Raw genomic sequence first — 26,365 nt, forward strand, 5'->3', positions numbered from 1 at the left:
CAAACATGCTCACCCTCCCAGCCGTGGGGGGCGTTATAATGTGACGGTCAATCCCACTATTCGTTGGTAAAAGAGTAGCCCAAGAGTTGGCGGTGGGTGGTGATGACTAGCTGCCTTCCCTCTAGCCTTACACTGCTAAATTAGGGACGGCTAGCACAGATAGCTCTCGTGCAGCTTTGTGCGAAATTCAAAAACAAAACCGTTTGAGACACGTTCATTTTCATCATTTTCTGGTGATTCACTCATTATACAATCACGCCCTTTGATAAGCCTAGTAACATGATTTGTGTTTAGTAATACTAGAACTATCAGAGAAGGGGAATCTAGACGTTTAAGTGAAGTCCATTTTGAAGCATGCAATTATTAGAACTATCAACCGTTTAACCGGTTACTGCATTTTATAGTAAATATTTTCTACATTGAAAGACATTAATTAATATTCTACCACATAAAATTGTCGTTCCATCTACTGTGATCCAGAAATAAGTAACACAATTCTTTTATACATTACAGCTATCCTTCCTATTAAGACTGGAATCATTAAGTTTTTAAAATATTCCACCACAAAACTTTGCAGGAAGACCATTCAAGAGTGCTTAATGATTATTGTTGTTGTTTTCGTTACCTGTCGCATTTAAAACAAACTACAATGATTAGATATTTATGTGATGTGGCTGTACAACTTTATAAGACATATTTGAAAGTTTTCTTATTTGTAAGCTTACCTACACTATATATTACATCAATCAACATATTAAAGACTTTTTCATTACACATTCTGAAGGGAAGGGGTAAAATCTAATCATAAAATCGCTTAAGTTAAAATATTAAACTAGAAGTTTGTGGGTTTGTATCCTTACCTTGTTCAATTACTCTTCGCTTCGGGATACACGATTGAAATTAATGTTTAATTTCAGGATGAAAATTTATGGTATGTCACTTCTACTAACGACCTTCACTTTAACATAGATATGTTTTTGCATATAACTTAACTTCATAGAATCAGTTCTGTTAATTGAGAATGATTAATAAAAATGATATAGGCAAACAAAATTGACTTTTGTAAACCTAACAGTGTAAACGATATCACCATTTGTTTGTGTAATTAAAATTCAGGAGTATTTAAACCATTGGCGAAAATTTCGTACTATCTTAGAAAATGATATTTAAGATCATTGAAATATTACTTCATTAATGTGAATACGGTTAATAGTCATCATGTTTACTATTTTAGGCTTCAATTATTCCGAGTTTGTGCATCGTCCTTATTCTTGTGACGATTTTGGGCACTGTTAGTGACGATCAAGGTGTCAGAAATGGGTTGTCAACCTACCTGGAGTTTGAGTGGAAAGATCTCGTTAATGGAATGGTAAGACTTATTACCTTCACACAATTATTTGTTTGGTAGGGTGTATGTTATATAAAGTTTCAAAGGGCTCTCTCTAATGCATAATTAGAGTGTGTTTCACATACAACACGAAATATGTAATTTATGTGTTATTTACAACTGAAACGTACTGTTTTCTAAATAATACCTAGATTTCTGTATTTCAGTAAAGTACATTTTGTAACAATACACAATATATAATTTTCTTCACCATTTGCTATCTTTTCTAAGTTATTAATACGCAAGAGATTTCTGCTTTCAAGTGTATTTGCCGTGATTCTGCAACTTACCAAGCTTGCATCTTCGTTTCGAGCCACTTTTGCACTGTATACAAGTTTCTTATGTTACTTGTAATAAAACCATTTTACTTGTAATAAACTACAGTAAATATTTCAACAATATGGAAAACAAACTATAAGTACTTAATAAAATATAATATTTGATTCGTAAAATGTAAACTTAAGTAGATATAGACATTCTTATTGCACAAGTGAAGTTATAGGGATATTGACGATCTATAGTTACAGTTTGATCCACGCCCTCCCCATGGCGTTCAGTTACACAAGTTAAGAGCCCTGACTCTCTTGTTGCAAATCAATTGAAATATGGTAAATTGCAAGTGCATACCGTTCCTAAAAGTAGTCCCTACTTAAACCGTTGTACTACTAGATGTTCTAATACAAGTTTTTCCTATGCGACGATTAGAAAAGTATGCTGTTGTTGTTGTTTTGAATTAAGCACAAAGCTACACAATGGGCTATCTGTGCTCTGCCCACCACTGGTATTGAAACCCGGTTTTTAGCGTTGTAAGTCCGCAGACATACCGCTGAGCTACTGGGGGACAGAAAAGTATGCAAGGCATGATATTATAGTGCTTCTAAGAAAAGGAGTTGTATCGTTAAATAACATTAGTAAAACAAGGGAAAGCGTGATTTTTGACAAAAAAAATACACATGCTCTACAACTAACTACCAATCTCCCTACTGAATATAGTAAAAAAAAAAAGTCAACCAGCGTGTTTCACACCAGTTCATAAATTGTGTAAGATAATTCACTCCGAATCAAGACTCAAAATAGTGAAACAAAAACTGCGTTCACGAGCCCATCACATGTCATTTGTCTTCTTAAAAGTATACAAAAGTCAATGATGTGACATTTAAAAAATGGTACGATATGTCGCGAGAAGGTTTTCCAAAAAAATTATGGTGATTCCAGGTTACAGCTATTATGGTAGGTTAAACATATAGAAACTAGCAAAATGCCAAGGTGAACACACTATAAGGTTGATGTGACATTGCTGTTGCATATTATGAGGAGTCACAATATGTAAAAGTTGTATAATTATAAGTTATGATTCTATTTCGTCACATTCGAGTACGTCAGATAATGCCGTTTTTAATGCTATAGATTCAGAAATATACTTCTGTGTTTAACAAATATGCTTTCGTAAAAACTTCACCTGCATATGATTCACAGCATTTAAAAAGTCAGAAGATAGCACTGAACTCGGTATATTGTGCAAAACCTTTCAGCCGTAGATACTGTACTGAGTATCAACAGTCCATAACCAGGGCCATCGCGCAGGTGACCACTTGTGGTGGAAAAATAAGGTCTGTTCACTAATTTTTTTATCATTATTATAGCTCGTGAATACCTCTCTGCACGAATGTTATCATACAACTGGGATATTTTACCAAAAATAAATTTAAAATGTTAGTGTTACTGACAATTTTAATCACATATCTTAACTTTTATCAGATATGGCAAGATGCTGCGACCCAAGTTGTTCTTAGTCTGGGTCTAGGAACTGGTATATGGAAGGTCATTGGTAAAAGTAGTAATCTGCCAGTCTTGTTGACAGTAGACATCCTTGTAGTGGGGATAATCTATATCGTTATGTCCATCTTCAGTGGATTGGTGGTGTTTGCTTGTCTTGGCCATTTGGCGTCGGTCATCGAAGTTTCAAATGTCCATGTATTAAACAACGGTGAGTTGAAATTATGGATAATACAGGATTAAAACCTAAAATGATTCAGATTTTGGATTTACAGTGTAGACTTGTTTTTAACAAGCATAACTTTTAAATAACAGTTATGATACGAATTTTGATCTCACATTGAAAAACTGTAATATAGTTATTGTTATAGTGTTAATTTACAATTTATACAACAGAAGTCCCAACAAAAATCCAGTCACTCTGAGTAAAATCAATCAGTAAAAACAGTTTGCATTAAAATCTACAAAGCTGGTTCAGGAAGTAATTTAGAGAAAAGACGCATCATACAAATTATAACTATAAAAATATCCTAAAAGAAAGACCAAGCTGTTAATTATTCCATTTAGTTTACTGGTATTGTCATTTTAGTGACATTTAAACAATTTTTGCTTGTTTTAAGTTTAATTCTGAAAAGGAAAATAAAAACAAAAAATACGATAAGCTATATAAATTTCAGCAATAAATTATTAAGATTCACAAAATTACAAAAACTTTTACTTTAGGTGCGTTAGGTTTTTTATTTGTATAAACAAATATTTAACACGTGTTGTGAATGAGACTGACAAACTTAACTCGGACATCTTTCATATAAAGGCTTAAAGTAAAAACTGAATATATTCCTTTGAAGGAGGTAGGTTAATATTTTTGTTGTTCACTTGTTTGTAAATAATATACAAATTTAAAAGACAGAAGTATTTATTCATATTTTATCCATAGGTGTTCAGGTGAATAAGCCTTTGACTCCCAATATAAATGTCACGGGTTCGAATCCCCCGTCACATTAAACAGGCTCGCCCTAATAGCCGTGGGATTGGAATGTTTTAATGTGACTGTCAATCCCACTGTTCGTTGGTAAAAATATTAGCTAAGGAGTTAGCAGTTAATTAAGTCAGGCTTAAGTCGGATACACAGCTAAGAGGAAACTGAAAGATAATGCTGACAAATACCTTTACACAGTTTAAGCATAATAACCACCGTTCTTATGTGAACATGACTTATTAGAAGATCATTTCCTGATATTGCATAAATTAACTGCAATTATGTTAGTCTGAGCCAAAGTAGAGAATTTTATTTAAATTTTAATTAATTCAGTTTTATAATTTTAACTTTCTCGTTTTGTAGCATTAAACCTTTCTATGTTAGTATATAATGTTACTATAACCAGCTGAGTTGCGCATCTTTCGATCCATACTTGTGTTTATAAAATAAAGTAAAATTATACTTGTTTGTTTCCTTTTTATCAGCTATATGTTTTTGCACCAGCAAAACTAAGCGTGGGGCGTACATATACCTGAATCGATTTCATTGTTCATTAGAATTTCCGTCAACCTACCCTCAAAGCTATCTATATGCCCAAATTAGAATATATACATATACATACATCTGTGTCCATTTTGGTACAGGAAACGAATCATTGAGACCATAGACAGAAGACTTCTGTAAAACCATTAGAGCGATAAACTTCTTCGTCTTTCCTGCACGCTTGTCTGGAAAAATCACTTACTTCTTTAGTTGTTAAATGAAATTTGAATTTATTCTATAAAGAGTTAATAAATTATTACCATAGGTTTTAAAGGTGATTTTTTATCTCTAAAAGTCTGATTTATTTTATCTGTGTGTGTGTTTGTGTCAATAAGATTTCAGACAAACTTCATCACTGCCATGAAAGCATTTTTTGTTTTTCATCCAATTAGGCCTTGGAGTATGGTTTGTCACGATGTCGGCAGGACTGACGTTCCTTTCATGGTCAGTTCTATGGTCTTTTGTGCTGTTTTCGTTCGTCATAAGCTTAAGCTTGAAGATACAGAATACTATGATTCTTACACTAGCAGCTGCTGCTCTAGAACATCTTCCTTACAAACAAACCCAGAATCACCGTTCCATCTACTTATTTATTATCTGTCTTGTCTTATTCTGCGGTGGAATACTGTTTACTTCTCTGGTAAGTATTAAATTCTTTTTTTTTTTAACTAGAATGTTTTTTTTTTTCCTTAAAAGTGAATAACATTAAATTTCTAGGGGTAAAGTTAGGATCATAGCTATTGCTGAAGGTGTGTACAGTAATCTAGCCTTTCTGAAACTGGAGTCTTAAGTCACCAATTATTTACTAATGAACTAGTACAGCAGAAATGTCATTGGTATTTATACATTTAACGTCACTGTAAATGCAAATTTAAGAATAAAATTCTATAGAAACAACTTTAGCTGTATGAAATAAGAAAGCATTCTTATAGGTCCATAGTACTTCTGCTGCTGCTGCTCGCATTACGTACGTCTAAAAAGTAGTATTTAGGCTTTCGAAGAAGAAAGATTTGCTTGTAATCTAGTGTCTCGGAAGTACTTTTAAATAAGCTTGCGTTTGATAATCTTCGAAAAATAATAATATTATTCTTATAAGATGCTCAGAAAAATTAACTTTACACAGTAATATTTAAATAACCTAGCAAACAAATGTGGACACAAGTTAGCAGGATATTGAATCATAACACACACACACTTCAGTAAATAGTGATTTCGTACTTGAGGTTTCATGAAAACATATGTTTAACAAGCCTTGACTATAAACTAAACTGTCTACAAGAATATCACATATTTTATGTATCTATAGCTACATAAATTGACTTTCATTGAAAAATAATTACCTTTTAAATAGGTCATAGACATTCGAAGTATTTCAACAATATGTGTGCCTGGGTTTTAGGTGCAAAATACCCAATCGATTTCGCTGTAAGCTTATGAAACAAAAACAAATAATAATAATGAAATAATTCTAAACTACGCACTCACAATATCAAAAAGTAACCCCCGGAAAAATGAAGCTTGCTAACATGTTTTTGTAGTGCATACATGTACGTATATGATAGCCAATGACTGAAATAGTTAATGTACTATTGTTTTACAAAGTTGTTTAAATTAGTATTTACTAACTATATATACTCTTCATGTATATAATATATTACTTTACTATAATAAAATATATTTATGCTAATTTCACTCTAGCTCCCCATGCAGTTAGCGTTACATAAAAATGATAATTTGCTAACGTTTCACTGAATGCTTAGAGATTTTATGTGAATAGCCATGGAATTGTTCTGCTAAATTTCGTGTAAGATTGCTTCCATTCTGAGTACGAGCCTGAATATGTTGACTGTATTGTCAGTATTGGATGTTTGCTTTTCGTGCAATTTTGATGTCGCCAACTTCAGCTCATCATATATCGATAAATATTGTTTTAACGTAATGTAAACCTGTATGTAATAGTGTAAAAAGAAACACAGGCTGAAGTACAAATGCTAAAATATACAATTTTATTAACCCTCAAGCTTTCCAGGCCCATGAAGAGCTGTTCCTCAAGGGCGAAATCACAATACTTACTTTTAAAAAAAGTTTAAGAAACCGAAATTTATCAGGTGAAAAATTTCAAGATCATTGACATATTGTTGCTGAATCATCGAAAGTACTGAATACCAAAATTATCGGTTAAATCCATCTACCTGTGATTTTAAATTCATAAACTCGTTAAACGTAAGCAAATTGGTAATGCATTAGATTAACAAAGAAACAATCCATGCCTTTATAATTTAAAATAGTATAAAAGGTTGTAAATGAAACGATATTCTTGATGAGAAACCCACTTGAAATATGGTTTGGGTATTAAAACTTTATTTGATTTGCAGATACTTTATTTTAATTAAACACAACACAACCATAGAAAACACCCAGATACAGTAAGGAAATAAATATAAACAAACGCAAAACCCTATTCATGCAACAAGTCAAACCAAAATTAAACTTATATAAAGGAACACCTTTATACCTATACTAAGTAATAACCTAACATTTAACTACAGCCCCAGCATGGCCACGTGGGTTAAGGCGTTCGACTCCTAATCCGAGGAGCGCGGGTTCGAATCCTAGTCGCACCAAACATGCTCACCCTCCCAGCCGTAGGGACGTTATAATGTGACGGTCAATCCCACTATTCGTTGGTAAAAGAGTAGCCCAACAGTTGACGGTGGGTAGTGATGATTAGCTGCCTTCCTTCCAGCTTTTAACTGCTAAATTAGAAAGGGCTAGCGCAGATAGCCCTCGTGTAGCTTTGCACGAAAATCAAAACAAAAAAATAGTTTAAATAAAAATGTACAATAAGTATACTGTTGTTCGGTTGAAATTAACGATGCAAATTTTTACCACACGTTTTATTAATCGTTATCTGTAGAATTCTTTTTCTTTTTTGAGTATTTAAAAGCTCATGTAGCCCTTACTTAAACCGTTAAGAGGTCTGTAGTGAAAGTTTATTCATTATCTTTGGTAATATCATTGTTTTATTTAATTTTGCGCAAAGCTACACGAGGAGTATCTGCGCTAGCCGTCCCTAAATTTGTAGTGTTAAACTAGAGGGAAGGCAGCTAGTCATCATCACCCACCGCCAACTCTTGGGCTTCTCTTTTACCAATGAATAGTGGGATTGACCGTCACATTATAACGTCTCCATGGCTGAAAGGGCGAACATGTTTGGTATGACGGGTATTCGAAACCGCGACCCTAAGATTACGAGTCGAACGCCTCCAACCACCTGGCCATGCCCGGCATTTGTATTATCAACATGATTGCTAAGTTTTCTGACTTTATTATTATATTACTTTGAAATACAGTTTCAATGAGCTACGTCGTGAGTTTAGCAGTGATGAAAATATTTAAGTCGTTACCCAGTATTCTAGAATGAAATGCGTCATCTGTTAGTGTAGGTAAATACTAGACAGAAATAAAAAAAATATTTAATATATGTATAATATTGTAATCTGTTTTGAACTAATTAACGCTTCGCAAATACTTGAAGAAGTAAAAATACCGTTCTGCTTAGAACAAATGAAAACGTACAGTTTGCAATCTGCTTTAATCTGTAGGCAGTTATAGAGTGTTAGGTTTTACGTACTTTTAAAAATTCATAATACATTTATTTATTTATTAGCGTTTCGAGCATTGTTTTGTGACATTTCGTGTCCACAAGACTGAAGACAATTAGTAAATATTTGATACTTGGCAAAACTTCCAGTGCAATATCAAAAAAATATTCTTTATAGCAATAGCTTTGTATTTCACCATCACAAAACGGTGATCTCCAAGTAATGTATTTACAATAAAATTTAGAATATATTGGTTTAAATTAATTCAGCAGTAATCATTATTGAAATTAATAGTTTTACGCCAAAAGAAATTCATTATTAATTTTGACAAATTCACCTGACCGAAATTATTTACACAAAGAAGGCTCATTTTCTGTTTTCAACTCATCTTAGTGATACTTGCACAAAACAGCCGTATTGTTTTCTGCTTTTAGTGTAATAATGCTATTTCTTAGAGTAATAAATGTACTGTTTTCTGTACTATTAGGAAGGTACGTTGCTTTTGACAATTGTGGACACATACGCTATTGGATGGACAAACCTGGTGATAGGACTACTGGAATGCTGGGGCTTGATGCTGTTGTATGGTAAGCTTGGTTCAGTCAATAAAATATTGTTGTTTTATGATGATCTAGGTTCAGTCAAGAAAATAGTTGTTGTTGTATGATGAGCTAGGTTCAGTCAAGAAAATATTGTTGTTTTATGATGAGCTTGGTTCCGTCAACAAAATATTGTTGTTCTATGATGAGCTTGATTCAGTTAATAAAATATTGTTGTTCTATGATGAGCTTGGTTCAGTTAACAAAATATTGTTGTTGTATGATGAGCTTGGTTCCGTCAACAAAATATTGTTGTTCTATGATGAGCTTGGTTCAGTTAACAAAATATTGTTGTTCTATGATGAGCTTGGTTCAGTTAACAAAATATTGTTGTTGTATGGTGAGCTTGGTTCCGTCAACAAAATATTGTTGTTCTATGATGAGCTAGGTTCAGTCAAGAAAATATTGTTGTTTTATGATGAGCTTGTTCAGTCAACAAAATATTGTTGTTGTATGATGAGCTTGGTTCCGTCAACAAAATATTGTTGTTCTATGATGAGCTTGGTTCAGTTAACAAAATATTGTTGTTCTATGATGAGCTAGGTTCAGTCAAGAAAATATTGTTGTTTTATGATGAGCTTGTTCAGTCAACAAAATATTGTTGTTGTATGATGAGCTTGGTTCCGTCAACAAAATATTGTTGTTCTATGATGAGCTAGGTTCAGTCAAGAAAATATTGTTGTTTTATGATGAGCTTGTTCAGTCAACAAAATATTGTTGTTGTATGATGAGCTTGGTTCCGTCAACAAAATATTGTTGTTCTATGATGAGCTTGGTTCAGTCAAGAAAATATTGTTGTTTTATGATGAGCTTGTTCAGTCAACAAAATATTGTTGTTGTATGATGAGCTTGGTTCCGTCAACAAAATATTGTTGTTCTATGATGAGCTAGGTTCAGTCAAGAAAATATTGTTGTTTTATGATGAGTTTGTTCAGTCAACAAAATATTGTTGTTGTATGATGAGCTTGGTTCCGTCAACAAAATATTGTTGTTCTATGATGAGCTAGGTTCAGTCAAGAAAATATTGTTGTTTTATGATGAGCTTGTTCAGTCAACAAAATATTGTTGTTGTATGATGAGCTTGGTTCCGTCAACAAAATATTGTTGTTTTATGATGAGCTTGTTCAGTCAACAAAATATTGTTGTTGTATGATGAGCTTGGTTCCGTCAACAAAATATTGTTGTTCTATGATGAGCTAGGTTCAGTCAAGAAAATATTGTTGTTTTATGATGAGCTTGTTCAGTCAACAAAATATTGTTGTTGTATGATGAGCTTGGTTCCGTCAACAAAATATTGTTGTTCTATGATGAGCTTGGTTCAGTCAAGAAAATATTGTTGTTTTATGATGAGCTTGTTCAGTCAACAAAATATTGTTGTTGTATGATGAGCTTGGTTCCGTCAACAAAATATTGTTGTTCTATGATGAGCTAGGTTCAGTCAAGAAAATATTGTTGTTTTATGATGAGCTTGTTCAGTCAACAAAATATTGTTGTTGTATGATGAGCTAGGTTCAGTCAAGAAAATATTGTTGTTTTATGATGAGCTTGTTCAGTCAACAAAATATTGTTGTTGTATGATGAGCTTGGTTCCGTCAACAAAATATTGTTGTTCTATGATGAGCTAGGTTCAGTCAAGAAAATATTGTTGTTTTATGATGAGCTTGTTCAGTCAACAAAATATTGTTGTTGTATGATGAGCTTGGTTCCGTCAACAAAATATTGTTGTTCTATGATGAGCTAGGTTCAGTCAAGAAAATATTGTTGTTTTATGATGAGCTTGTTCAGTCAACAAAATATTGTTGTTGTATGATGAGCTTGGTTCCGTCAACAAAATATTGTTGTTCTATGATGAGCTAGGTTCAGTCAAGAAAATATTGTTGTTTTATGATGAGCTTGTTCAGTCAACAAAATATTGTTGTTGTATGATGAGCTTGGTTCCGTCAACAAAATATTGTTGTTCTATGATGAGCTAGCTTCAGTCAAGAAAATATTGTTGTTTTATGATGAGCTTGTTCAGTCAAGAAAATATTGTTGTTCTATGATGAGCTTGTTCAGTCAACAAAATATTGTTGTTGTATGATGAGCTTGGTTCCGTCAACAAAATATTGTTGTTCTATGATGAGCTAGGTTCAGTCAAGAAAATATTGTTGTTGTAAGATGAGCTTGTTTCAATCAACAAGATGTTGTTGTAAGATGAGCTTGGTTCAGTCAACAAAATATTGTTGTTGTATGATGAGCTTGGTTCAGTCAACAAAATGTTGTTGTATGATGAGCTTGGTTCAGTCAACAAAATATTTTTGTTGGGCCACAATACTTTTAATCGAACAGAAACTAACGATATTTTATTGTTTAACAGCAGATCAAAATCCAGATATTTTTATTCTGTCGGCTACACTTGATTTTAAAATTTGCAAGTGATTTTGTCTAAACAAAACGAAATACACAAAAATTGTTAATTAAGCAACAGAAATTTTATAATAAATAGTGAAAACGTGATAATGCCAAGAAACATTCTTCAATACCGACGTTTCGGAATTTCCTTAAATTTCAAAAATAGTGTTTATATGTGAAAAAAGTTCATAATATTCGAATTACAAAAACCAACATTAGCACTGAGTGAGTTTTTGTATTAAATCGGAAGTTTAGAAAGAACAGATTTGAACAGTAACAATGTAATGGAATGTAGATAAAACGTGTGGTATATACGTATAATGAATAATATTGTTAAGAGAAACTTACTTATATTAGATTACTTGTATTAGATCTTAATAAGGTGAACCTTGATCATTTTTGCAGGAGGACAAAGATTTTGTAGCGATGTTACTAATACTCTGAATAAACGGTTGTCAAAGTTTTGGCTTTTTACGTGGTCGTGTTTGACACCCTTCTCAGTCTTGGTATGCATTACTTAATATATGTGTGTATGTGTGTGTGTGTATATATATATAATCCAAAAATAATATAGTAAAACTATAAAACTTACCAACAACTAAGGAGAATCATTTAAGGGTTAAGAGTTAAGTGCTTAAACCCACAACGTTTCAACTCCAGCTGATATTTTGCTGTGTGCATCCAGACGTGGTAAAGCAGTTACCCTTGATTTTTAGAAATAACTTTAATATAGGAGTCAAACAGCCCGATAAAAAAAAACACAAAGTAAAATTTCCTACCTAACCCTTTTATTTGATATAAATTATGTTAATCACCGTAAAAGACCTTTATCGTTCAAGTATAAACATGGTGAAATGAGACAAGGCCAGCTACTCAAACTTGGTCTTTCCGCCACGTTATATTGAACTATTCTAAAAGTGGCAGTTACCTACTTAAACCAAGTAACTAATGCTCTCTAGCGTTGTTTTAACTCTATGTTAAAGCTATTTCTAAATATTAAGGGTAACTACTCTCTCCCAAGTAGCTGTAGACAGCGAAAGGCATTTGGAATTGAGACGTTGTGGGTTCAAGCACTTATACTGATTCTACAGGGTGTTCGGAAAGTCACTGTGCACTTATATATGTATATGATTACAAAACTTCACAGTGACTTTCCGAACACCCTGTATTTAGTTGTTAGCAAGTTTTACATCGGCGTTGGAGAAATCCATGTATCCGGCAAAATACAAACGCATTTGAGTGCCATAGCCATAGACATTATCCTTTATGACTGGAGATCAACAACAAAATGATAACAGAGACATAATTCATTTTTAGTTTTTCAGTTTTATTCTATTCTGTCTACTTTATATTATTGTCTTTTTTCATGCATTTTTTAAAATACTTATTGATATTGTAGTTAAACTGTGCCTACAGATCTTGTTTTTGTTTTCTTGTCTCATCACTAGGCCATACTGTTTTATACAATATATAACTTCAAGCCAAGCACTGTTATACGCCAGAAGCATCTGGGATCTTTCATCGGTTGGATTTTATTTGCCATTGTCTTATCGCCAATTCCACTGTTTATCATCCATCAATTGTTTAGGATCTTCAAAGACTCAAAAATTAAAAAATCAAAGGTAGGTACAAAAATTCAATAACATTTTACAACTGTTTCAAATTACTACTTCTTTGAAAATATTTTCTGTCTAAAACACAAGGAGGTGAGGGTAGCATAATGTTATGTGTAAACTGAAAGAAAACGCAGCTTCACTTGAATACAGTCAGAACCTACAAGTTATTACAGAATGCAATTCCACATAAATCGTTAATGTTTTAAGCACAGTTGAAGTTTTTCGTGTCACGTCAGGGCCCGGCATGGCCAAGCGTGTTAAGGCATGCGACTCGTAATCCGAGGGGCGCGGGTTCGCATCCCCGTCGCGCCAAACATCCTCGCCCTTTCAGCCGCGGGATCGTTATAATGTTACGGTTAATCTCACTATTCGTTGGTAAAAGTGTAGCCCAAGAGTTGGCGGTGGATGATGATGACTAGCTGCCTTCCCTTTAGTCTTACACTGCTAAATTAGGGACGGCTAGCACAGATAGCCCTAGAGTAGCTTTGTGCGAAATTCAAAAACAACACAAACATGTCACGTTACATTACCACTTGCAAAGGTGCAAAACGGCGGCTGAGGTCAACAGATCCAGAACTTTTGTTTAAAACGTATAAACATCCAAAGTACTTGGTAATGTTCAATATTTTATCCCTTTTCGAAGTTTGTTATGGTACATTATAAGTATGTTTGGATTTTACGTGGGAGCAGTGTTTAAAATTGATAGTTTAGTAGCAAAATGTTTTGTCAGTGGTTAAAGTTTGTTATATCATTGAATTGTGGATTTATGCCCAGCGAAGAACGACTGGCTAGATCAATAGTGTTCCACTCGTCGTTCACAAATATCATATCGTTTCTAATATCGTATTACCGGCATTTCATTGTCATAGGCAAATTGGTTGTGTATAATTATCGACAGTATTCTAGTGGAAAATAAACTGATAGTTATTCGGCTAGGTGTTATTCAATATTTGTATTTTTATGACAGTTTGTTAACCGTTTTTGAATAAGATGCTTCAATTATTAAACATATACTGATAATGTGACATAACTATTACCTTATTAGTTTCATTGACTTTGTAAACATGTTTTTTTCTTTAAATTGGTAGTTTTATTTCATTACTAGAATATTCAATCACAGTTCCAATATCTTGAACGAAATAACTGCCTACACAGCGGTGATTTCGATATTAATACTTATACGAAGGTTTTTCATGATTATTTGTAGGGTTTAAGGAAAGTGCTGAAAGTTCAACCCTTTGCAAGAAATACGGAATTACCTGAAACAGATGAAACATTTCACCGACTGGTAGTTATAACAGTAAACAAAAAATGTACACGTGGCATTCCAACTCTTCCTTACGGCTATACGATTGTTATTTCAGCAGATCAAAACACAACTGTTCTAAAGAATAGAACATTTATACAGGTTAGTCTTAGACAGTATTGAATCCAGACTTTTCCAGCAGGAGGGGGGATATGAATCTGTGAGAAATGACTAATTTCAAAGTTCGATAAAATGGAAAATACAGAACTTCAGACTGATAACGATTCCTCCTTTACATTTCCTAACTCGACACTGATGTTAGAACAGATAGTGATTGTGTTAGCACATGTTGTGGTGAAAATATTATATATATACGTATGTTTTAGCGTTGCAATAGCTATGTACTATACAAAATATTTATCATTTGAAGTAAAGTTCGATTTAACTTGATATTTATATTATTGGAAAAAAATATAAAGTATAAAGTACAATTAAATTCATGAAACTTTATAGAATGGACGGCAGCGACCTCTTCTGGAGGCACAAGTGTTGAAGACATTTCGAAAGTCTTCACGTCAGTGTGTGTGTGTAACGAAACCTTGGCAGGGGTTTAGTTTAGAGAGAGAGAGAGAAGTCTGAGGAATTCTCTCCCCAACAGGGGTGTTCAGGAACGTTGTAGTTCCTCTTCGTCCCCGTTTGTGGAAGTTTATTTCTTTGTACGTGGGAGTTTTCCTATATTTTAATTTGGTTTGTTTGAGGCAATGAAGTCAGGTGGGGCAGTATGAAAGTGTCGAGGGAGAACGCTGAGCGAGACTAAGGTGACAAAAAGGAAGTGGACAAGTCCGGAGCCTAAAGTGAGAAAAGAATCAAGCTGCAGACCAATCCCACAATAATCAGAGGAACGTCCCATGATCAAGGCCACGGAGTGGCTGGGATCTATAAATCCCAGCTGCCTCAAAATCTGTTATGGGGGAAATAGGAGTGTTTCGAGAAAACCCACTTTCACAAGACAGGAGTCGAATATTCTTCCTGTCCTGTGCCCAGAGCTGGAAGAAGAAAAACGCACATATATATATATATATACCTTACTTATATAGTGTTTTATTTAGTGAGTTATGAAATATATTGTATGGTGAGATGTATTTTGTAGAGCGCTGGCTAATTTGTGCAGTTAGTTCATTTCTATGTTCTGCTTTTAAGTTATATTTCTATGCTATTTCTGTTAGCCTGTTCCTAAGAGTGGGTTGTAGTATGTTGTTAAACATGTTGCATGTGACTTGACACCCATATTCTATTAACGGACGGATGTAAGCTTTGTATGTTTTAATGATGGCTTCAGGTGAGCAGCTAGAATGCTTGCGAGTTATAGTCAACAAATGTGAAATGTTTTTGACCGATAAATGCGTGTTGTTAACGTGTTTCTTTTCCATGTTAATCTGGTGTCGAATGTGATGTGCTTGCTCATGTTAATAGGCGTGTTGCCGAGCGAGATGTTTACTTGTTCTAGCGTTTTTCTGTGCCTCTTTAATTTTCTGTAAAATATGATTGATTGTGTTTTTGTGGGGTTTAAAACCACTCTCCACTTGTTACTGTAGCTCACGATAGTATTTAGTGACTTCTAAACGCGAAACATGGCGTTTCTAGAAATGCTCCAGATAGCAATGTCGTCTGCATATTGTGAATTGTAAGTATAATTTAGACTAAGGAAGACCCGGCATAGCCAGGTGGGTTAAGGCGTGTGATTCGTAATCCGAGGGTCGCGGGTACGCATCCCCACCACGCCAGACATGCTCAAACAAACCAGACCCTTCATGTTGCTTTGCGCGACCCGTGGGAGCGTTATAATGTTACGGTTAATCCCACTATTCGTTTGCGCGAAATTGTTGTTTGTTTCATCAAAATGAAAGAGATGATTTGATATTATTTTCTTCAAACCAGACTAGGAAATGGTATGTTACTAACTAAAAAGGCAGACAGACAAGTTTGTAATGTTAATTTTGAGTTCAGTGGTATTGATTTTTCTATTAATTGAACTGGAATGGCTGTTTAGAATGTTACCGGAGAATTGTGGTGTGAAGGAAGATTGTAATTGTTAACACGTTGTTGTGTGTCAAATTCAGCAGAGTTTAGGTTGCTAAAGGAGAATTCATAATAGTCGGCTAGTAGGTCGATTTTCTCTGAATTCGTCCTCGCGATTGTGTTGTTGTGTGTGATGTGAGTAAGTAATTTGTGTTTCTGTCCGAAGAAATGCTCTTAATTTTTTCCAAAATTCAATTGGATTATTCTTAGTTTTTTCTAAGTTTTAACAAAAGTTAAGTCAACTTATTTCTTTTCCTATTTTAACTTATTGTTTAATTTTTGCGTGTTCTCTTGATCTGTGTTTTGACGATTGGGTCGCTTGCTGGATAGTGATTTCGTCTTAGCTGTCTGCGTTTAATTATTAGAGCGTGAATTTCTGGTGTCAAAGTCCATTGATTGTGGGAGTGTTTTTCTTGTTTGTGGAATTGTGTTTTTAATGGCTTTGTGCATGGCTTCAGTAACTTGCTTTACGTAATTGTCTAATTCCGCTTTATTTTTTGACATATTCCTCTAACTGTGGTAGATGGGAGTCGAGTGTAGCGTTAAACGTGAGCCAGTCACTTTCAGTGTACACGTATACTGAGGGAGTCACGTGCTGCGCTGGTGGGGCAGCGTGGTTAAATCATGCAGGAAATGGGGAAGTGGTCGCTGATGATTTTGTCATGAACACCGAAGTAAGAGATTCTGTTTACTGTTGCCATAGGATCTATGATGAAATCGAGTACATCATAGGAACCTTTGGCTACAGAAAAGTGTGTGGGTGTACGGTCATTTATTAGATACATGTTATTTATGGAAAGAAAATTTCCTACAATTGACCCTCTAAGCGTGTTTCTGTGTCCTTTTAGTTCTTTCTGTGTGTGGGAAATTAAAGTCCCCTACAATAATTGGTTTCGGATTACGATCCGCACATTTTTGTCAAAAGATAATGTCAATATAGGGATTGTTAATCGGTTATTAAGGTGTATGTTGCAAAAGACTGTTTCGTTTATGTTTGATTTGAAAGTATCTTCTATCGAGATGAGATGTGATATTTCTGTGCTAAAGTAAACGAATACCGTTTTTATTCGTTTATAAGACGATTCGCTTATAAAACGGGTCCCAACTTCACCTGAGAGATTGTCGATATTCTGTTTAGACTCGTTTATAAGACGAAGGAAGGAAAGCTGGTAACGAGAGAAAAGTGAAAAAAATGGAAATTAATAGAAACCTAATTTTGGGTTTCGTATACGATATTTCGATTTCAGATTAGAAGGAGAAAAATAGAAGAGATAGAAAAGTGAAAATAAATGAATAAATCCAAACTCGGTGTTCAAGCGTTTAATGGAATTTCATCAACTATTTTATTTACTGTATGATAAATATTCATATTTAAAACACATAACAAAGAACAATCTAACGCACAAAACTTATCACAACATATTTCAGTATCAAAGTACGTTTATGCTAACTTTTAAACCACATTTCTTCAAAGTATTAAAAGAGTTTACGCAAACTGCACTTTAATGGAACACAGCAAATCAGTATGCAAGTTATGAAATTCAAAAGCCTTCAAATTATTCGTTGTCACTATCTTTCAGCTTAAATGATACATCATATGAGTTTCTCTTTCTCTTCTGTGACATGATAGTAACGGTAAATTTTTGCTGTTTATTGAATACCAGTAGGTGTTGACAACAAGGTACTTACCAACAGCAAGCTAGTACCGAGAAGCAGCCAAGTGTTCGGGAAGAAACCGACAAGATGCTAAAAGATGTGTCTTTATTGATTCTTCTTCGTTAGCACTGTGGATGCATTGTGCTTACCGGTATGACGTTATAGGGAAAAACGAAGTCCCGCGCGCCCTTCAACGAACGATGCGCTGACTCACAATCACAGATCTAATAATAACAAGATAGCTCACTTCCCTATTTTCACTGTCTGAAATATCTGCACAGTTCTGAGTGAACTAAATTTATTTTCTATGTCTGTAGACCTCGCCTATAAGACGGGCCCCCCCCAATTTGAGCCCGAAATCTCGAGGAAAATTCCCCGTCTTATAAGCGAGTAAACACGGTATTCCTCTGCTATTTTCAGAGTAAGTTATACTGTATATGATGAATCCGGGGATTGTAGTGTTTTATTTTCCTGTGCAAATTGTTTCAGAAACTATGACGATGTTGGCGTTTATATGTTTGTTTATATTGTATATTTCTATTATTTTGTCTTTGAGGTTTCCTTGGCAGTTGAGATGTAGAATTTTAATGTGTTTGAACATTGTGTTGTACTACTTCCCTTGCATAAATTTTAAGTGATAAATTGTGTATTTTGAGATTGGGAAGGTGGAGATAGTGTTTGGCCAGGCTACAGAGAGTCTTGAGGGACTCGTGTCTTGATTCGAACGTAGAGAATTCACTCAATTCAATTAGCATGGTGTGAGTTGTCTTTGTGCGTGTGTGCGTTGTTTGAGGCTGGGTGGCTGTGTTTGTGGTCTGTGAGATTGTTGGAGTTTCTAGTAATAGTTGTTTTGTGGCGGGAGTTGTTGTGTAAGTGTTGAGGGGCTGTGTGTTGGTGTTCATGGTTTTAAATAGAATTCTGTTTTTGATCTGTGTGTATTTTGGGCACCCTTTGTAACTGGCTGCATAAGGGCCCTGACAATTTGCGCATGTGACTTTGTTGCGTTTATTGGGGCACTGAGTGACCTCGTGAGGTCCACTACATCTCACACATCTGTCTTTGGTCATACAATTGATTTTAGTGTGTCTGAACCTTTGGCATTTGTAACATTGCAAGATTGGTTTTAGATGTGGTTTCTCTGGTTTGATCGTGTGTTTTTTAAAGAAGAGGAAGCAACCATAGTTTAGTAGTTTGTTTTGTTCTTCTTTCGTGTTTACGGTTACCTTGACAAGAGGAGTTTTTTGTTTTGTTTTAAATGAGATTATTCGTTCAGATTTTGTTATGTTGTAGCCTTGCATTTTAAGTTTTTCCGTAATTTCGTTATCTTCGATATCAAAATTGACACTTCTGATAACTACAGTTGCTTGTGTGATATTGTTTTTGGGTGTCTGGATAGTGGCATTGACTCCAAAGACATCCTTGAGCCAGTGGGTTAAAATGTGAGCAAAGTCGTGTGATTGTGTGCATTTTATCAGAACTCTTCCATTGGGAAAACATCTGATATTCTTAAAGTAGATACCTGGGAAGTATGATCTTATTTCATTAATAGGCTGAGGAATGCATGAGTGTGTGTGCAAACTCAAACGAACTTGGCAGGGGTTCAGTTTAGAGAAAGAAGTCTCAAGAATTCTCTCCCCAACAGGGGTTATCAGACATGTTGTGGTTCCTCTTTGTCCCCTCACATGAAAGATTTTTTAACTGTGCTTGGAATTTTGCCTGTTTTTACTTTTTACTTGTTTAAGGTGATGAAGTGCGATAGAGCATTATAAAATTAACGGGTTAGAAAGGGGTGAGCGAAGCAAAGGCAGCACTGGAGAAGTGAGCCAAGCCAAAACCCGACAAGCAGATATCAACGAGTATGTGTGTGTGTGTGTGTGCAAACTAACGTGGCAGGAGTTTAGTTTAGAGAGAGGGAAATCAGAAGAATTCTCTCTCCAACTGGGGTGTTCAGGAACGTTGTGGTTCCTCTTCGTCCCCTTTCGCGGAAGGTTATTGAATTTAGCTCTTTTTTTATTATTATAATTTTTAAACTCTTTTTCTGGGTGGAGGAGTGAAGTTGGCCATACTTAATATTATCCATGAACGAGGCAAAGGCAGCACCTGAGAAAACGGCTAGATCCCGTCCCGAAAGGCAGCTGTCAAAGTAAATGTGAACACAAACGACCCAATTCAGGGCATGGCAATAAAGTTGCCTTGGCTGGGATCTAAAGATCCAATGCCTAAGTTTTTGCTGTGGGGGGGAAACGGGAGCGCCCCGAGAAAAACTTACTTTCACAGGACAGGTGCCGAACGTTTTACCTGTCCTGTGCCCGAAACCTGAAAAAGAAAATACATGAATTTTGCCCTTTAAGTGTTTTGTTGTGTGATTTGTGATTCTTGAAATATGTTGTATGGTGCAATAAATTTGGTTGGTGCACTGGTTAATTTATAGAGTGATGCAGTTAGTTTGTTTCTGTGTTCTGCTTTTAAATAGTATTTGTGTGATATTTCTGTTAGTCTATTTCTTAGTGTTGGTAAGTTGCTGATTTGATGTATATAATTTACTGGAGTGTATGACGGTAGACTGAATGCAGATCTTAGTATTTTGTTTTCTTGAACTTGGATTTTCTGGAGTGTGTTATTTGACATATTATATGTGACTTGACATCCATACTGTATTAGTGGACGGATGTAAGCCTTGTATATTTGTATAATGGTATTTGGTGAGCATTTCGAGTGTTTTGCTGGTTAGTCATTAAGTGTGATATACGTTTTCTAATTGATGAGTGTATGTTGTTAACGTGTTTTTTCCATGTTAGTTTTGTGTTTTTTTAATTTCCTGTAGAAGGTGATTGCTTGTGTTTTGGTTGGATTTAAAACTACTCTCCACTTGTTACTCTAGGTCTAGACGTTGTTCAGTGATTCTTAAAAGCGAGACATGGCCATTACTGGGTTTCTGGAGGTGCTCCAAATGGTGATGTCGTCTGCGTATTGTGAATTATGGGTGTATGTTAAATTGGGGAAAGGTATGTCACTGACGAAAATAATATATAGTAGTGGAGATAGGACTGATCCTTGGGGCACTCCTGCAGTTATATTGAATGATTTAGATATGGTTTTATTGACTTTTACATGTGCTGTTCTATCTGTTCGGAAGTTTGATATCCATTTAACTATAGTAGGGTTTATTTTTAGGTGAGTTAGTTTGTATTTGATGGTTGCTTAGTTGTTGTTAAAAGCTTTGTAGACTGATTCGGTGAGTCGTGTGAGGTGAGCTATTGTTTGCCTGTTTTTCCTGGAGGCATTTTGGGATTCTGGAAGGATATTATTTATTTCACAAAAGTGGAGAAGACGTTTGAAGATAAACCTCTCCATCAGTTTGCCAAGGCAGCGTAACAGACTGATGGGACGGAAATTATCTGGATTGGTCCTGTTGGTTTGTGTTCTTTGGGATCGTGGTTATGATGGCTTTTTTCCAAATGTCGGGGTAATATCCTGTTGTTAATGAAATGTTCATGATGTTTGTGAGGTGTTGTAATAGGAGAGTAGAGCTTTTTTTCAGAATAATATTTGGTATTTGGTCATGTCCGAGGAAGTGTTTTTCAAGTTTTTAATATTAATTTTTAGTTCAGTGATGGTAATTTTCCTGTTGATTGAACTTGAGTATGTTTCCAGTGTCTCGCCAGGGAATTGTGGTGAGAATGAAGCTTGGTTTGTATTTATGAAGTTGTTGACATGATATTGGTGTTGTGTGTCAAAGTCGACTGAATTTAGGTTGCTGAAGGAGGATTCGTAGTAGTCGGCTAATAGGTCGGCTTTCTCTACGTCCGTCCTTGCGATTATATTGTTGTGTGTGATATGTTGTAGCATGTGATTTGTGTTTTTGTTTGAAGAAATACTCTTGAATTTTTTCCAAAATTCTTTTGGATTGTTTTTGATTTTTTTCTAAGTTTTTACAAAAGTTTTGCCAATTAGTTTCTTTTGCTATTTTAATTTCTTGTTTAATTTTTGCATTTGTTCTGTTGATCTGTGTTTTGATAGATGGATCACGTGTAATATAGTGTGTTCGTCTTAATTGCCTGCGTTTGATTATCAGTCCATGAATTTCCGGTGTTAAAGTCCATTGATTATCTGATTGCTTTCTCCTTGTTTTAGGGATTGTGTTTTTTATGGCTTTATGTATGGCTTCTGTAACTTTATTTACATAATTGTCTAGTTCTGTTTTGTTGTTAGCATGTGCAATTGGGTGGGGTAGGTATGAGTCTAATGAAGCGTTGAAAGTGAGCCGATCTGTTTTGGTGTAAGTGTATGCTGAGGGAGTCGTACGCCACGGCAGGGTGGCGCGAGTGAATTATACAGGAAATGGGGAAGTGGTCACTCGTGATTTCATCATGTACTCTGAAGTTAGAGATTCTATTTACTGTGTCCTTGGGTGCTATGATTAAATCAAGTACGTCATATGGGCCGTTGGCGGCTGAAAAGTGTGTAGGTGTGTGGTCGTTTATTAGTTGCATTTTGTTACTAGAAAGAATATTTTTTATACACAACCCTCTGCGTGTGTTTCTATTTCCCCTTAGTTCTGTGTGTGGAGAATTAAAATCCCCAATGATGATTGGTTTGGGTTTACGGTTAACACATTTCTGTAGGAAGTTAATGTCGATATCTTTAGTGGGTGAACAATATATGGCTAGAATTGGAATTGTTAGCCGGTTGTTAAAATGTATATTACAAAAATGGTTTCATTTATGTTTGATCTAAAGGAACCTTCTATTGAGATTAGATGCGAAATTTCTATATTAAAGTAAGCTATTATGCCTCTATTGTTTTCTGAGTAAGGTGTGCTGTGTGTGATGAATCCGGGGATTGTGGTATTTTGTTTATCTGTGCAAAGTGTTTCTGAGACGATGATAATGTTGGCATTTATATGTTTGTTTATGTTGTAGATTTCTATTCTTTTATTTTTGAGGTTTCCTTGGCAGCTGATGTGTAAAATTTTAATGTGTTGTATCATTGTGATGTTCTACTTCCCTTGCATGAATTTTAAGTGAAAGATGGTGTGGTTTGAGATGGGGAAGGTGAAAGTAGTGTCTTGCAAGGCTGCAAAGAGCCTTGAGTGATTCGAAGGTAGGGAATTCACTTAATTCGATTAGCATTGCTAATAAATTTGTAGTGAATTTCGTGGGGTTAAATGTATGTGTTGTTTTCGTACGTGTGACGTCTGCGTACGTACGTGTTGATTGTGACTGAGTGGTTGTGTTTGTGATCTGTGAGTCTGTTGGAGTTTTGAGTAGAATTCTTGAAACTTCTCCTCTATAAACTAAAACCCTGCCATGTTCGTTTGCATTTGCGTGTGCGTCTTGTCTTCATGGGGCACTTGATTTATAGATCCCAGCCACTCTGTGGCCTTGATTACGGGACGTTCCACTGATTACTGCGGTGTTGGTCTGCAGCTGGATTGTTTTCTTACTGTGGGCTCCAAACTTGTCCACTTCCTTTTTGCCACCTTTGTTTCGCTCAGCATTCTCACTCGACATTTTCATACTGCTCCACCTGACTTTGTTGCTTCAAATAAGCCAAATTAAAATATAGGAAAACCCCAGGTACAAGTAAATAATCTTCCATAAGCGGGGTCGAAAAGGAACTACAATGTTCCTGAACACCCCCTGTTAGGGAGAGAATTCCTCAGACTTATCTCTACTCTAAACTAAACCCCTGCTAATGTTTTGTTCACTTGTTCTTTTTTCCACAATTTGTCTGAGTTGATGATTCTAGTTTTCTTTCAGTTTATTTTGTGCCCAGTTGACGTGGAGTGCTCTGCAATGGCTGAATTTTGTATTTTCATGAGTCTTGTACTATCTTTATGTTCTTAAGCCACTTCTTGTGAAACGAAAATTACAATATAACTTACATAACAGAACCAGTTATTTTTCTTAACACTATCCTACTCGTGCTATTTTTACTTTATAAAATACTTGCATATTCAGGTTCAAACTTTGGTCTCAGTGAGCTTTGAGTAAAATTGTTGTATTATTAGATGACTTTGCAATTCCAAATAAATATCTCAACTTTATGTGTCAACCAGAAGAGAAGATGAAACAAACAAGAGAATCTGATATTTTTGCATAATGACATCAAACCATGAATGGGATGTATTCGGCAGAAATATATTTTGTGTTCTTTGATTGATTATTTAGGCAGAATATTCATGATGAGACTTTGTATAATGGATGGCAACTGCCTGTTGTGGAGACACAAGTGTAGAGGACGAAGATTAGAAAGTTTTTCGCCTTTCGTCTTCAGGTCAGTATGCCTGTAAGGTGTTGTCAGTCATTTATAGTGTCCTGATGGATAGGGAATTGAAAATTTCCCTCCTTAGTTCTACGGACTACCTCAGGTACACAAACCTAATATACCTTTAAGCCCTGTCATCAGTCCTAAAAACACACCTTGCCATGAACTGGCTACCTTCCTAGTACCTATCTTATCTTCACTACAAGGAAACACTGAGCATCATATTCAAAACTCGACAGATTTCATAGACAACTCGGAAAGCTACACATCAAATCCCAGAATATTCTGGTCATTTTTGACGTCACAGACCTATTTACCAATGTTTCAACCTCAGAAACCCTTTACATCACCAGTCAACGACTGCTAAATGACAACTCTCCATCACACAGAACAGATATGAAAATAGACACTATTATGGAACTAACAACCATTTGCCTAGGATCAACCTATTTCCATTACAACGAGGAATTCTACGAACAAACAGATGGTCTAGTCACGAGATTACCACTCTCTCCAATCATATAAGACATTTTCACGGAAGACTTTGAAGAAAAAGCCCTTTCATCCACACCTAAAAACCAAGTTTCTACAGATATTATGTCGACGAAACCTTCGTTGTTTGGCCTTACAGTCACGAAACTAACCAGCCTTCTTAGAACATCTCAATTCCATATATCTCTCGGTGTGGTTTCCTGTAAGTGGTGAAGGAACCTTCTAGAGATAGTTCCATTCTTTCAATTTACCTCCTCTGTTGAATCAACTTCAGCAACAATCTCTTTCCCTAACATACATTCCAGCAAATTCCAAGATCCACTTCCTTAGGTTCTGGGTATGGGTATTTCCTCGAGCGCATCTCCTTCTCCCACTCCAAGATGCAAAACGATCATTCGTTCACATTCTCAGTCTCTGGAATCCTCTTCCAACAGCAAAGACCTGCCCAATCGACCCAGGGCAGAGGCAGAATCCATGGAAATCGATAGACCTTCCTCGAATAAAGACAGTAAAGAAAAAAGACGTGGTCGTAAACAGAAGGGTTCTCCATCCAATTGGCCTACACATAAATAAAAATGGCCACCTTGATACAATGGAACTCTCAAGGTTTACGTTCTAATCTGGATGACATCAAACACTGATTGCTTCCTACCATGCTATATGTCTCCCCTTCATGAAACATTTCTGAAACCTGGCGATACAGTCCCCTTTCGGCGGTTTTCTTTGTAGAGAAATGACAGGCTGTGTGATGGACGAGTGCATGGAGGGGTGGCACTGTTGGTTGATCAGCATGTGCTCACCCTGTCTTTGTCACTCGACACACCCTTGGAAGCCGTAACCATCCGTGTTTCTTTGGGTCATACCATCATTGTTTGTTCTTTCTACCTGTCACTTGGAGAGACCTGTGATCAATCAGACCTTAATGCTATCATTGAACAGTTGCCGTCTCTTTTTTTTAGTTCTGGGGACTTTAATGGGCATCATCCCCTTTGGAGAAGTGCTAATTCTGATGGGTGGGGTCGATCCGTAGAGCATATGCTCTCTGATCACAACCTTTCTCTTTTCAATAGTGATTCTTATACTTATTTTCATGCACCTAGTCAGTCCTTTATTGCTATTGATCTCTCAATTTGCTCCCCTTCATTATTTTCCCACTTTTCATGGAGGGTTGGCAATAACCCACGAGGCAGTGATAATTTTCCTTTAATTTTGAGAGAGACTGGTCGTGGTCGATGCTAACCGACCCGTGTTCCCCAGTGGAAGCTGGATCAAGCCAACTGGCCCTCTTTCACTGCTCTCGCAGAACTTGATCCTGCTATCATTTATAAGCCATCAATAGATGACTGTGTGGCAGCAGTAACTGACTGTAGTATACAGGCAGCTGCTCAATATATTCCTTAAACCTATACATTTTTTCCACTATATCCTCATCTGTGCTGGAATCCTGCTTGTCACACATTACAGAAGGCTCTAAAATGAGCCTGGGATACCTTTTGTAGGTATCCTACACTCTCAAATCACATCTCTTTTCAGCAGGCCTGTGCACATGCTCAGCAGGTAAGATCTCAAAGCCAGGAGGAATCTTGGATTAAGTTCACAACCAGCTTATCTTCTACCACTAGTTCCAAAATCATATGGGGCAAGATTCGAAATGTCACTGAACAATATAATTCTGTCCCCCTCTCGATCTTGCTCTCTGATGACCAGAAAGTAGCTGATACTTGGA

The 26,365-nt window shown here is 35.6% G+C and overlaps 1 protein-coding gene across 2 annotated transcripts in view; it reads left to right on the plus strand.

Annotated features, from left to right (window-relative positions):
- The window catches only part of LOC143244291 (sodium-dependent noradrenaline transporter-like), a 101,386-nt gene that overhangs the window by 64,513 nt on the left and 10,508 nt on the right, over positions 1–26,365 (plus strand). For both annotated transcript variants that reach the window (XM_076488678.1, XM_076488679.1), the window contains 7 exons: positions 1,235–1,369; positions 3,146–3,374; positions 5,078–5,325; positions 8,778–8,877; positions 11,686–11,786; positions 12,729–12,902; positions 14,104–14,304. In XM_076488678.1, coding sequence (XP_076344793.1) covers positions 1,235–1,369; positions 3,146–3,374; positions 5,078–5,325; positions 8,778–8,877; positions 11,686–11,786; positions 12,729–12,902; positions 14,104–14,304 — 1,188 coding nt within the window. The remainder of the gene's footprint in view (positions 1–1,234; positions 1,370–3,145; positions 3,375–5,077; positions 5,326–8,777; positions 8,878–11,685; positions 11,787–12,728; positions 12,903–14,103; positions 14,305–26,365) is intronic.

The sequence above is a fragment of the Tachypleus tridentatus genome, chromosome 2 (assembly GCF_004210375.1).
Source record: "Tachypleus tridentatus isolate NWPU-2018 chromosome 2, ASM421037v1, whole genome shotgun sequence".
Taxonomy (NCBI): Eukaryota; Metazoa; Arthropoda; class Merostomata; order Xiphosura; family Limulidae; genus Tachypleus; species Tachypleus tridentatus.